General features: G+C 44.9%; 1 protein-coding gene across 1 annotated transcript in view; it reads left to right on the forward strand.

The window, feature by feature from the left end:
* The window catches only part of X11L (amyloid-beta A4 precursor protein-binding family A member X11L), a 572,323-nt gene that overhangs the window by 432,643 nt on the left and 124,811 nt on the right, over positions 1-14,869 (forward strand). The window contains exon 11 of the mRNA XM_080270416.1: positions 9,309-9,336. Coding sequence (XP_080126542.1) covers positions 9,309-9,336 — 28 coding nt within the window. The remainder of the gene's footprint in view (positions 1-9,308; positions 9,337-14,869) is intronic.

Below are 14,869 nucleotides of genomic sequence, written 5' to 3' on the forward strand. Positions count from 1 at the left end.
ACACCCGGTAGGCCCTCCAACCATCTAGTTACATCAGTCCACCGGGTGAAGGCTCCCATCTTCCCTAGTGTACTTGAAATTCGTAAGATTTGAATTTCCCGCTTTTTCCCTCGATAATGAAGAGTTGGAGATTTCGCGACACGCACGGATTCGCCCCCACAATCTCCTGTAAGCTTCTTATTCGGCGCCTAATGACCGTAATTATAATAGTAATAATGAGATGGAAGGTGATTAATGGTGTGTGTGTGAAGCCGAAACATTCCAAGCATAGTCTCTCTCTCTCTCTCTCTCTCTCTCTCTCACACACACACATAAGAGGAAGCAAGTGTATTGAGGATAAATAGCCGAGAAAAAGGTCTCACGGTGACAAGGAGGAACGTGATACACTTCTGTGCTACGTAGGTGTATTACTGAAGAATAATAGTGGAAATGCTGTAATATCGAAGTATTTAGAAGTAATTTTTCCTGGGACTACTGTCTTTCGCGGAATATTGCATAGTAAAAGTGGGAATGTTAGTGATGGCCATAAGAATAGGTATTTTTTTCCTCTGGCGCTACTTTCTTACGCGGATTTGTTCCTCTTTCGATGATAATTTTGTTTTTGTGCACTAATACTGCTTTCGTGGAGTATTGAATTAAAATTCTTTGCTCTGGGGATATTATATTTTAGATTAATACCATGAATCACCATAGAAGGGATAAAAGCTGGCTTGATATAAGGAACTTGAATGGAGAGGGATTAGGGAAAGAGAAGGGAGTGATGCGTCCGGTATTCCTCCGCGTCACTCTCGGCGGACAAAGTTCTTTAAAAGTTGCGTGATACCGTCTCTTGTGAATTTCTCCGGACATTGCCAGAGAATATGTGGATACTATACATTTTCATCACGGTTATGGTGTCGTGCAGGGAATTGAGTAGTATGGAGGCGGGGATATACCAGGCGGAGGGATAAAAAGCGGAAGTTAAGGTAAGACATTTTTGTGCCTTATCGCTTCGGCTGTGACGCAAGCACCTCTTATTTACCGATATATTTCTGCTTATGGCCTTTTAATGTTCTCATCTGTGTTATTTATTCAGTCTGTATCAAGTGTAGAAACTATGGGTGTCTTAAAAAGAGGAGACGGGTGTAAAATTAGGGATAATTAGCCAAGAAAAAGGTGTTGGGTGACATTTAACCTGACGCGAATACGACACCAGAGGCGCCTGAGAGTTGGGTTGGGACCAGCGCGTTTATTGCAGTATAATCGTGAAAATACGGTAATATCGAGGCATATATTGGTACTCTTTCCTGGAACTGCTATTTTCCATTTAATATTGCATAGTTATAGTGGAAATACGATAATATGAATAATATTAGGCATCATCTCCTTGGAACTACTTTCTTTCGCGGATGTGGGTTTTCGGTGATTTTTCTGTATTAGTATTGCTGTCGTTGCATATATATTATTAAAACTCAATGATCGGGCGATATTGTTGCACATCAATAATGGGAATACGCCATAAAAGGTTGAAAATGGTCATATATAGGGAATTTAATTTGGCGGAGGAGAAAGGAGTAATGCGTCCTGTGTTCCTCCGCCCTGGCCGAAAGTCAAAATTCCCTCCCTCCCCCCTCCCGTTTCTCTCTCTCTCTCTCTCTCTCTCTCTCTCTCTCTCTCTCTCTCTTCGTTAGTGGATACATGATAGCAAACTAATAACGGATTCGCAATAGAAGAGATGAAAATTAGAAACGGAACTAGTTTTTGGAGAGAATGGAGTGATGCGGCCGGGTGTTCCTCCGCCTGTCTTAAGTTTCAGAACGTCATCTCTCGCATTTTCTCATCACAGCGTCACTCATAAATTCCTCATATTTGTACTTTACGCCACCACATCTCGTACACCACATCATCCCACCACACCATCACGCAGTACAATACCACAATCTCACATTCTGATAAACACCACACCACGCTCACATCACATCTGATTTCATGTAATTTCATTTCGCCTCTCAACACCCTTCACAGTGTTCCACCATAACACACACACACACACACACACACACACACACTGCGACACCATCACCACCACAACCACAATACCCCTCACCACACCACACACTACTCCTCGCCACAACCACACCACACACATTGCAACTCCATACCACTGCACACCACACAATGCCAAAAACCACAGCGCACACCACCACCACGCCCCACACACTGCCACACCACAGCACATAGCACCACCACACCACCTAACTCCACGCACTACACCACCCTCGCCACAGCCACTGTCTTGTTTATTAAAGCATTCTGTCAGCTTGTCCTCACCTCTGACCTCTAAGCTTCTCTGTCGGCTCCCCCTTATCCACCACAACCAGTGACAACTCCTCCTCACCCTCCTTCACCACAACCTCAGTACCTCCTACACCACCACCACCACCTCTTCCTCCTCCTTATCCTCATCCACCACCACTTATCATAACCCCACCACACATAGTCTAACCACCACAATACCACACAACCACCTAACATACCGGTAGCATATCACGACCTACTCACTCTATATAATCCTGTACTCATCACCACAGCTGTACCACACCTTCAGATTCGTTATGGGAGACCTCAGTATATTGCACCACACGATACCATACCATACCATACCACATCACAAAACCCATGTATTGCTCTACTTCGCGACAGTACCGCACATACCACAACCACCCCACCACACAACTACCACCACATCAGACTATCCCACCACACCACAGCCCACAACTGCAACAGCACGACCACCACACCTCACTACCACATCACACAACACAAAAACCTTTCTCAGCTAGCTTCGTCCTGATCCTGCTATACACCCCTACCCCCCCACACACACACACGCACACAAACCTTTTTCAACCAGTCCTAAAACACACACACACACACACACACACACACACACACACACACACACAAACCCCTGTCAACCAGTCCTAACACACACACACACACACACACACACACACACACACACACACACACACACACACACACACACACACACACACACACATCAAGCCTGCCTCCCCTCTGACCTCTTCTCACCATGCTGGCCGCCAGTCCTTAGAATATTTAGCAGACGGGGAACGACGAACCCCAAATGTACCTGAAACCTCGCGCACCACCACCTGGAGAGAGAGAGAGAGAGAGAGAGAGAGAGAGAAAGTTGGGGAAGGCGATTTGTAAACAGCCAAAAAGAAAAGAGGAGAATGACATACAGATAAATAGATAAGAGACGAGAAAGAGGTACCTACAGGAAACAGGTACGTTTTACCCACAAAGTCTCCCATTTCTATTCCGTCATCACCATATTCTGCACTCTCTCTCTCTCTCTCTCTCTCTCTCTCTCTCTCTCTTTCATACACGCGCTTAGATAATCGTTTTCGCTGTTTTTTTTTTTTTCGGGGGTGGGGGGAATTGGAGAGTTTGTGGGCTGAGATATTAAAGAGTTTTTCACCTGAAGAAAATAGTCTGTTAGTAGCCTGAATTTTACCTTTCATTTCTGGGATTTAAGTCAGTTCCGTAAAATCGTCTGGATCAGTTGAAGTCAAGAGTTTATAGAATTCCTGGTGAGTTATTGATCTTGGTGAGGGGTGTCTGTTTTGTTAAGTGAAGAAATAAATACATAAGTAATTAATTAAGGTGAAGACGAACACGATGATGATGTTAAGGGTAATGATTGCAGGGGGAAAAGGGAATGGAGATGAGGAGGAGGAGGGAGGAGAGAACTGATATTTTATGGAGAGAGGAGGAGGATATGAAGATGAAAGCGGAGATATGATGGAGAGAGGCAGAAGCGGAGGAGAGTGATGGGATATTGCAGTGATGATGAGGAGGAGGAGGGAGAAGGGAATTAATATATGATGAACAGAGGAGAAGTGAGATATGTTAGAGGGAGGGAGGTGGATATGAAGATGAAAGTGGAGATACGATGGAAGAAGACAAGCGGAGGAGAGCGATGGAATAGTATAGTGATGATGATGAGGAGGAGGAGGAGGGAGAAGGGAATTGATATACGGAGGGAGGAAGAGGAGGAGGATATGACGATGAATGAAAAAGATGAAGATGGTTGAAGATGAAGAGAGAAATGATGATGAATTGTTACATATTATTGTAGTGTGTGTTCAAGGCTCGTACCCAGTGTGACTCGTGGGCCTTGGGTCTGCTAATACATCTTACATGGAAATTGCGTCACACCTCCACGCTACATGCACACACAGTCATGCAAATTATCACCAACGCGTACATGCATACACACACACACACACACACACACACACACACACACATACACACACACAAGATGTATTTGGATTATATATCATAATAAATGCGAAAAATGCTGCCCTTTCAAGATGCAATTTTATTTTCGTACCCTGATGCTTTTACGATATTTTATTTCCATATTTCTAACTGAGCTTAGGACAGATTCAAGGCAGTGTGCGATGACTTATTTATTTATTTATTTTTAGGAAACACCTTTAGTTCAGTAATGCATTCAGTTTAGATAAAAACCTGCCCTCTCCTCCTCCTCCTCCTCCACTCCTCCTCCTCCTGCCCTCACTCTCTTAGCCCTGTCAATATTCCTTCTCTATTCCCACCTCTCACCCAATTTGCCTCCCTCCCTGCCCCATCTAGCCGACCTTCCCCCCCTCTCCCCCTTCGCCCAACTCCTCTCTCACTCCTCCTGTCAGTTCGCCCACACTTCTCATTCAATATTTCTCCCTCATCCCTCCACGCCTCTTCTTTCTTCTCGCCTCTCCTCTCCTTTCAGTCTCCTTATTCCTTCTCTTTTCCAACACCCCCAGCCCTCTTATCATTTCATCTCCTTTCGTCCTCCTCCTCCTCTTTGACACTCAGCTAATGGCGTACATATATATCCCCCCCCCTCTCTCTCTCTCGCTCTCGCTCTCATCCTTGTCATATCTGTTCATCTCTTTTCGCCCAATTTTCACTCATTCCTCTCTCCTCTCCCATTTCCATTCGTTTTTCCCCATTCCCTTCTCCCTTCCCCTCCTTTCCTTTTCCTACTCCTCCTGATTTCCCTTCCCATCTCTTCTCTTCTGTCCTCCTTTCCCTCCCTTCTCTTTTTTCCTCCTTTCCCCTCACTTCCCTTCTTTCTTCTCCCTTCCCTTCTCTCACCTCCCCGTCCTCACCCTCCTACTCACACTTGTCAGTTCTCCTTCTCAGTTCTCACCTCTCACCAGTATACTCCCCCCCCCCCACTTCCCCTTCTCTACTCATTGCCTTCCCCCCTCCTGTCCCCTCCCCTCCTACTTTGGCCTTGTTCCTCTTGATCTTTCCTTCCCCTCCATCCTCCCCACTTTCCCATCTTCTGTTCTCATTCACTCCTTCCCTAGCAGTCCCCACCACCCATTCTCCTCCTCTCCTCTCCTCTCCTTTCTACCCTCCCCTCTCCTCTCCTCCTCTCCCCTCCCCTCTCCTCTCCTCCTCTTCCCTCCCCTCCTGCCAATTTGCCTCTCAAGTCGCAAGGTAACTCACATCGCGTGCAAATATAGACATCGTTCACGCATTCATAGGTAAAAAATATGTATGTGATTTTTTTTAGTGTTGATTTGGATAATTATACATCTCATCGCTATAATTTTCTTGGTGTTTTTCGTCATGGGAAGAAGGGAAGATAAAAAGGTAACACAGAAGGGAAGGAAGAAAGGGGAGGGAAAGAGAGGAGGATGAAGGGAGGTCTTGTAGAGAAGGGAGAGGAGGAGTTTAGGTCAGAAGTAAAGAGGGAAAGAGGAAAAGGAGAGGGAGAGTTGGAGGAGGAGGTCAGGGGAGCAGCAGAATAGGATGTGATGAGCGACTGATTGCTTTTAAAGTGTGTGTGTGTGTGTGTGTGTGTGTGTGTGTAGAACGACGACATGCATATATACCTCCATACAGTCGTGCATACATACCGGTGCATACTTACAGCCATGCAGACACGTAAAAGAACCCATCCATGCGTACGTACATACAGAATAAATACACACATTCGTAGAGTATTTGTGTTTGTGTGCATGGGTATTCTGAGGAGTTTGCGTGTGCGTGCGTGCCATCCTGAGTGGTGTAGTAATATCCCTATGTCAGTACCTGTCTTATCGTTACCTGTTTGTCTGTCCCTCATTATCCATCCTGTCTCACTAGCCTATATCAGTATGTTTCTATCTATTCCTGTTTTCTATGTCCATCTATCCATATCTGTCATGTCTGTATCTATCTATCTATCCTGTCTATCTATCTATCTGAGTGCAGTATGCCAGTGATGAAGGCTTGATATTATTCTGTGATGGACGGGAGTTAAATATGCTAAAGGCTGCACTTCCACTCACCCCAAATAGATACTGAAGTTAGGCTATTTGGGGTTCTCTCTCTCTCTCTCTCTCTCTCTCTCTCTCTCTCTCTCTCTCTCTCTCTCTCTCTCTCTCTCAGATTTTTATATCAGTTTGTCTCCTGCCTGTCTGTCTGTCTGTCTGTCAGGTTGGGTACTGTGATGGACTTGGGTTAATATTTGTTAAAGGTTTAAGTATTACAGTCTCTCTCTCTCTCTCTCTCTCTCTCTCTCGTTTCTGCATCAGTTTGTCTCTTTATCTATCTATGTCTATCTGTCAGAAGTTGGCATTGTGATAGACGTGGGTATAAATTTCTTAGAGGTCTAAGTTTTAGTCTCCCCCCCCCCCTCTCTCTCTCTCTCTCTCTCTCTCTCTCTCTCTGTGTACTTGTTTAACCTTAGACGAAGTGGTGGTAATTCAGGGAACGAAGGAGCGAAGGAAGGAAGGAGAGAGGGAAGGAAAGATGGAAGCAACAAATGAAGCAAAGGAGAGGTAGGCGTGGGAGGGAGGGAAAGAGTGAAGGAAGGTGAAGAGGGACGGAAGGATGGAGGTAAGGAGTGGAAAGGAAAGTGGAGGGGCGTGGGAGGAGGAGGAAGGGAGGGAAGAGTTATGAAATCAGAGATGGAGTGAATGAAGGAAGGAAAGAAGGAGAGATTAAGGTAGGAAGGGAAGGACAACTGAAGTGAGTGTAGGTAGGAGAGAAGGAAGGAGGGAGGAACGAAAGATAGGGAGAAATTAAGGTAGGAAAGGAAGGACACCTGAAATAAGTGAAGGTAGGAGAGAAGTTCTGAAGGTAGGAGGTAGGCAAAGGGTGAAGGAAGAGGGCTTGAAATGAGAGAAGGGGGGACTGAAGAAAATAATATATCCACCATTCTCTCCTCTTGAAACCTCGTGCTGAAAGGTGTGGGAGGAGGAGGAGATTACTTTTTTATCTATCCTGTCTGCTTCTATCTATTATGTATCTATCTACGTATCTCTTGGCTTTATATATGTCTATCTAAACATCTGCCTTTAGTCTATCGAACCTACATCGAACGCAGTGGAGATGTTTACCAGTATCTTATCATCATCATCATTATTATTATTATTATTATTATTATTATTATTATTATTATTTTTGATTTCAATTATGTTTAAGTACTGGACTATATCTCTTGCTCTCTATACGTCACTGTGTATCTATTTAGTCTATCTGCTTATCTATCCATCCATCCATCTGTCGTTGAATTTCTGCCCAACCACAGCGCCAGGGGTCACTTTAATAAATCATGAACACATATTAATACACAATAGCGGTCAGAATATACCCGCTCAGGTCAACTCTGTGTGTGTGTGTGTGTGTGTGTGTGTGTGTGTGTGTGTGTGTGTGAGAGAGAGAGAGAGAGAGGAAGCAAGAAAGCATGATATTCGTAACTCCCTTCCTCCCCCCCCTCTCTCTTTCTCTCTCTCACACACACACACACACACACACACACACACACACACACACACAAACACACCACCAACATATACTTATCCCCTACTCTCTCTCTCTCTCTCTCTCTCTCTCTCTCTCTCTCTCTCTCACACACACACACACACACACACACACACACACACACACACACACACACACACACACACACACACACTTAAACACTCTCTCTTTCTCTCTCTCTCACACACACACACACACACACACACACACACACACACACACACACACACACACCAACATATACTTACCCCCTAACTCGCACTCTCTCTCTCTCTCTCTCTCTCTCTCTCTCTCTCTCTCTCATTACGCCACCAACAGATTCTTACCCCAAACCTTTGTGTTCACATTCGCCCCTCTTTCCCTTCCACCTTTTTATCCTGTCATTTCTCATTTTTGTCAGTTCTTCTTTGTCCCCCCTTCCTTATCTTCTCTTATTCTCGTTTTCTTTATTACTTCTTTATTCTCCCTTCTCTTCGTCATTTTAATAGTTTGTTTCCACTTAATTGTGTTTTTGAGAGAGAGAGAGAGAGAGAGAGAGAGGCAGGGAACGAGGGAGGGAGAGATTTGTAACAGTGAGGGAATGTTGAAAGTGTGTGTGTGTGTGAGAGAGAGAGAGATTAATGCGCGATTGAGACACGGGGGATTATGGAGGGAAAAAAAAACGAGAGAAAAAGAGGTGGGAGGCGGCGAAAGAGAGAGGGCTGAGGGAGGAGGAGGAGAATAGAAGGGAGTGAAGGAGCGTGGAAGAAATGAGAGAGAGAGAGAGAGAGAGAGGGAGGGAGGAGAATGGAAATGAGTGAAGGAGCGTGGAAGAAAAGAGGGAGGAAGGGAGGGGAGGAGAATAGAAATGAGTGAAGGAGCGTGGAAGAAATGAGAGAGAGAGAGGGGGGGCGGGGGGAGGAGGAGGAGAATAGAAATGAGTGGAGCGTGGAAGACATTAGAGAAAGAGAGAGAGAGAGGCGGGTTAGGAGCAATGCATCAGGACATCACTGATTGCAGGTTGGCAAGACTGATCGCTACCTGGTATGATGAATGAGAGAGAGAGGGAGGGGCGGGGGGGGGGCAAGAATAAGGGGAATTTGCTCTTAAGTGAGGAAAAGAAGTGGTATTTGATTTGTGTCTGTGTGAGGGAATGAAAAGAAAGAAGAGGAACTGAAGTTGATTTTAAAGAAGTGAGGGAAAGGCGGTTACATGATTTGCGTGTGTCTGAGTCTGTGTGCGTGTGTGTGTATGTTTGTGTGTGAGGGAGAGAGAGAGAGTATGAACACCTGGGACAGAAGTGCAAGTAGGAAATTAAGAGGTAAAGGATGTAAGAAATGAGAAAGGAGTGAACCGAGAGGGGGCGAGTGGTAAAAAGTAAGGGGGAACTGAGAGAGTGGAGCGAAAAGCTAGGAGGGGAGAACAGAACTAGAATGAAGAACAAGCATAGGGGGAGTTGATTAATGGGGGGAGAGAGAGAGAAATGAGGAAAGTGGAGAAATAAAAAAAAGAATATGACAGGCAGAGGAGTTTAGACTGGAGGTTTGATAAAAGCATAAAAAAATAAAATGGAAAGCAAGAATATGGAGGGAGAGAGAGAGGGAGGGAGGGAAGGGGAGAGAGAGGGAGGGAGGGAGGGAAGGAAGGGGAGAGAGAGCTCAGTGAAGTGCCCAAGGGGAAAAGAGTGTCGTAAGTGTTTAAGTGTGTTCGAGAGAGTGTGAGAGGTTTTATGAGTACATTCCCTTGCAAGTCCTGTTATAGACTCTCTCTCTCTCTCTCTCTCTCTCTCTCTCTCTCTCTCTCTCTCTCTCTCGTGTTTTTTCCCTCCCTTTCTCATCCCTTAGTTTCATCGCTCTCCTTCCCCCCCCCCTCCCTCTTCTCTTCCTTCCACCTCTTCTCTTCTCTCGCCCTCTCTCTCCTGTCTGTCTGTCTGTCTGGCCTTCCTTTTCTCCCTGCTTTTCTCATACCTCCCCTGGCCCTCCTCTCCCCTCCCCTTCCCTCCTCTCCTCTCCTCTTCTCTTCTCTTCTCTCCCCTCCTCCTCTCTCCTCTACCCACTTAGCCTTCCCCCCCCCCCCGCCTACTCTAAAATGCATAAATATTACCAAGTCCGCTCTTCAACCCCCCTCTCTCTCCTCACCACACACACACACACACACACACTCACACACACACACACACACACACACACACACACACATCACTCTTTCTGCCATCATGCTGCCCTACCCCCACTCTCCCAACACTCACCATCCGCACTGCTATACCCTCTGCACACCACATCCCTCCATCGCATCATCTTCCCCCTCTGTCACGTGTACTCTCCCTAGTCAGTCTCCTCCCATTTCCCTTCTCTCTCTCTAACCAAGCTACGACCAATGGCACATATGAGTATGCTCTTCCTCCCCACACCCCACAGTATCTCATTCTCTTTAATTCCCTCCCACTCACCCCCTCACCTTGCCCCCACATCTCTCCCCCTCTCTCTCATCTCTCCCTCTTTCCCTCATCTTCCACCCTTCTCTCCCATCACGCACTTCTCTACGCATATCCTCCCTCCCTCCACCCTCTCACTTCCCTCTCCCCACCCATTCTTCCTCTTCCTATCCCCCCTTTCTCCCCTCTTCCTCCCCCCATCCTCTCCGTCCCATCCTTTCCCCCCCCATCCCCTCCCAACCGGTCCATTCTTTCTGTACCCCTCTTCTCCCTCTCCCCGCGCCCTCCCCCCTCCCCACTTCCCCTGTCTCTCCCCACCCCCTCCCCCCTCCCCTCCAACCCCTCCCCCCTCCCCTCCGTCTCCCAGACTCCTCCAGCCCACTCACAAATGCATAAATAAAGCAGTAAGTCTCTCTCTCTCTCTTTCTCTCTCTCTCTCTCTCTCTCTCTCTCTCTCTCTCTCTCTCTCTCTCTCTCTCTCTCACACACACACACACACACACACACACACACACACACACACACACACACACACACACACAATATCCCAGCCAAGTCAGTCTCTCTCTCTCTCTCTCTCTCTCTCTCTCTCTCTCTCTCTCTCTCTCTCTCTCTCTCACACACACACACACACACACACACACAATATCCCAGCAAGTCAGTCTCTCTCTCTCTCTCTCTCTCTCTCTCTCTCTCCCTCCCTCCCTCCTCCTCTATCCCTCCCTCCCTCCCTCCCTCCCTCTCTCAGCCCCGCAAAATGCATAAATATCCCAGGAAATTCCCCTAAGGAGCATGAAGGGACTGGCCAAAGATATCCAACAAGGGTAGGGGAAAATTCAGGTATATTTAGGGAAGGTCAGGGAAATTTTTTAGGGATAGGGATGCTGGGGAAAATTTTAGGGAAGGGGAGAAATTTAGGGAAGTGTATTATTTCAGTGTGTTAAGGGAATTTTTAAAGGATAGGGAAGTTTTAGGGATGTTAAGGGAAACTTTACGTGAGGGAGAATTTATTGATGGGCTTTTTTTGATTGGTAGTATTTTTTTGGGGAGTGGGGGATTATTAGTGTGTGTGTGTGTGTGTGTCTTTGGGTTAGTGTGTGTGTGTGTGTGTGTGCCTTTGTGTTTGTGTGTGTGTGTGTGTGAGAGAGAGAGAAACATCTGCGTTTGCTGTTGTGATGAATTCTTAGGGGTATTGTGTGTGTGTGTGTGTGTGTGTGTGTGTGTGTGTGTGCCTGTGTGTTTGTGAGAGAGAGAGATGTGATTGCTGTTTTTTTTTTCCCCATTAGGTTAGTGAAAAGGGAAGGGTTAGGGATTCACAGGAAAAATATTACGGAAGTACGAAAGGGAATATATTTTGTTAATTTTCGGTGATTCAGGGATATTCAAACTTTTCGGAAGATTTTCAAAAGGGAATTCCAGTTTCAGAGCTTTTCCTATAAGATTTTTGTGGTATGGACGTGATTATTTCAGGAGCAGGATTCATACATCAAACGGGGTTGGAATGTTTCAGGAGTGGTAGGAATATTACAGGCGATCCGGGTTTTATTTTGAGTGGGGTAGGAATGTCCGTGTATTGGTAGGAATATGCATGTAATGGGAGCTTGGGAATATTAAGAGGAGGTGGTAGAGAATATTACAGGCGATCCGGGTTTTATTTTGAGTGGGGTAGGAATGTCGTATTGGTAGGAATATATGCATGTAATGGGGCTTGGGAATATTAGAGGAGTGGTAGGAAATGTTTCAAGAGTGAGTAGGAATATTACAGAGCGATCCGGGTCTGTTTTTGAGTGGGGTAGGAATGTTGGTCCAGGTAGGAATATGCATGTAATGGGGCTTGGGAATATTGGAGGAGTGGTAGGAATATTTTGGTAGGTGTTAATGGATTTGGTTGTAATTTTTGTTCACGCACGCGGAGTAGACACAATATAGGTACATATATATCTCTCTCTCTCTCTCTCTCTCTCTCTCACACACACACACACACACACACAGGCTCCGTAGAAAATGTCAGAGGGAATTGAATTTGTCTCCTCTTAGGGGAAAAGGGAGGGAGTTGAGGGACGTATATATAACCAGGCAGTGGATCCGCATGGCCATGTCAGTGCCACCACAGGAAGGCGTCCCCCTCCAGCAAAAGTGCCCTGAGTGAAGCCGTATGTTACGTTTGCGAAATAGAAAGAAAAAGAAGAAGAGAAGTCGGTCCGAAAAAGAAAAAGGAAAAAAGTCGCACTTAGATGAAAGGTCGAAGGTTAAAAGGAAGGAAGGAAAGCGGGGAAGTTTCTGGCGTGGCTGAGGACTTGCCGGGAAATTCTCTCTGAGTCATGACCTGAGTGTTCTGAGGCGGGGCGGGGAAATGTCCTGGCTGCTAGGGGAAAATTGTGTGTGTGTGTGTGTGTGTGTGTGTGTGTTTGTGTGTGTGTGAGAGAGAGAAGCTGTACTGTGTGTGTGTGTGGTGTGTGTGTGTGTGTGTGTGTGAGAGAGATTGTTTGTGTGTGTGTGTGAGAGAGAGAGAGGGTGTCTGTTGTGTGTTAAAGTGAGAGAGAGAAAAAATGTGTTTGTGTATGTGAGAGAGAGAGAGAGAGAGATCGTGTGTGTGTTAAAGTGAGAGAGAGAAAAAAAATAATGTGTGTTTGTGTGTGAGAGAGAGTGAGTGTGTGTGTGTGTGTGATTAGGGGTTGTTTTTTTATTAAAGTTGGAAATCTGTTTAGGTTAGGATATGAAACTTGGTCGTGTGTGTGTGTTAAAGTGAGAGAGAGAGAGATTGTCTGTGTGTGTGTGTGTTAAAGTGAGAGAGAGAGAGAGATTGTGTGTGTGTGTGTGTCTAGGGGTTATTTTCATTAAAGATGGAAATCTGTTTAGGTTAGGAGATGAAACTAGGTCGTGTGTGTGTGTGTGTTAGGGAGGTTATTTGGGGGTATAATTGGAAAGATTCTTTTTAAGGGTAGGGAAAATTTACTTGGTCGTGTAGGAAGAAGAATTCAGGAGGTGCTGAGATTTCCTGTTATATATGGAGAAAAATATTAGTTACCGACGGAATTTCCTCGTATTGGAGAGAAAGAGTTTGAATATTAGTGAAGTCAGTCCTAAGACACTGTAGAAATATAAGGCCATTGCCCTTTTCTTTATATTATTATTATTATTATTATTATTATTATTTTAGGGGTATATCTTCACAACTGGAAGGAATATTTCTAAGTGTTTGGGGAAATATCTTGGTGTTGAAGGGAATATTTCTGTGTTTTGGGAAAATATCTTGCTGTTGAAGGGAATATTTCTAAGTGTTTGGGGAATATCTTGCTGTTAAAGTGAATATTTCTAAGTGTTTGGGGAAATATCTTGGTGTTGAAGGGAATATTTCTGTGTTTGGGGAAATATCTTGCTGTTAAAGTGAATATTTGTAAGTGTTTAGGGTAATGTCTTGCTGTTGAAGGGAATATTTCTAAGTGTTTAGGGTAATGTCTTGCTGTTGAAGGGAATATTTCTGAGTTTAGGGAAATATCTTGCTGTTAAAGGGAATATTTCTGTGTTTGGGGAGATATCTTGCTCTTGAAGGGAATATTTCTGTTTGGGGAAATAGCTTGCTGTTGAAGGGAATATTTCTGTGTTTGGGGAAATATCTTGCTGTTAAAGTGAATATTTCTAAGTGTTTAGGGAAATATCTTGCTGTTGAAGGGAATATTTCTGAGTTTAGGGAAATATCTTGCTGTTAAAGGGAATATTTCTGTGTTTGGGGAAATATCTTGCTGTTAAAGTGAATATTTCTAAGTGTTTAGGGAAATATCTTGCTGTTGAACGGAATATTTCTCTGCCTGGGGAAATAGCTTGCTGTTAAAGTGAATATTTCTAAGTGTTTAGGGAAATATCTTGCTGTTGAAGGGAATATTTCTGAGTTTAGGGAAATATCTTGCTGTTAAAGTGAATATTTCTGTGTTTGGGGAAATATCTTGCTGTTGAAGGGAATATTTCTGTGTTTGGGAAAAATATCTTGCTGTTAAAGTGAATATTTCTGTGTTTGGGGAAATATCTTGCTGTTGAAGGGAATATTTCTGAGTTTAGGGAAATATCTTGCTGTTAAAGTGAATATTTCTGTGTTTGGGGAAATATCTTGCTGTTGAAGGGAATATTTCTGTGTTTGGGGAATATCTTGCTGTTAAAGGGAATATTTCTGTGTTTGGGGAAATATCTTGCTGTTAAAGGGAATATTTCTGTGTTTGGGGAATATCTTGCTCTTGAAGGGAATATTTCTGTTTGGGGATATAGCCAGCCATTTCTGGCGGTATGTCTTGCCTTTGGACGGAGAATATTTCCAAGTGTGGGGAAATATCTTGCTGTTGAAGGGAATATTATCTTGGTTTCGGGAAATACCTAGCCATATGGGGGAATATTTCTTGGTGTTTGGATAAATATTTTGTTGGGGGAATATCTAGGACGGGGAAAATCCTTGGTAACTGCAGGGGAAATTCCTTGAGAGGGTCCGTGGAAGCTGGGCCCTTCTGCCTATGAATAAGCATTATAAGTTAGCCTACCCTTATTTATGAACAGGCGCGGAGGGTGGAGAGAGATGATGGAGGAGAGGAGGTGAGAATGGAGGGATGGAGAGATGAGGGAAGACGAGGAGGA

This window comes from Coenobita brevimanus, chromosome 40, assembly GCF_032717465.1.
Source record: "Coenobita brevimanus isolate Jiangsu-jjx chromosome 40, ASM3271746v2, whole genome shotgun sequence".
Lineage (NCBI taxonomy): Eukaryota > Metazoa > Arthropoda > Malacostraca > Decapoda > Coenobitidae > Coenobita > Coenobita brevimanus.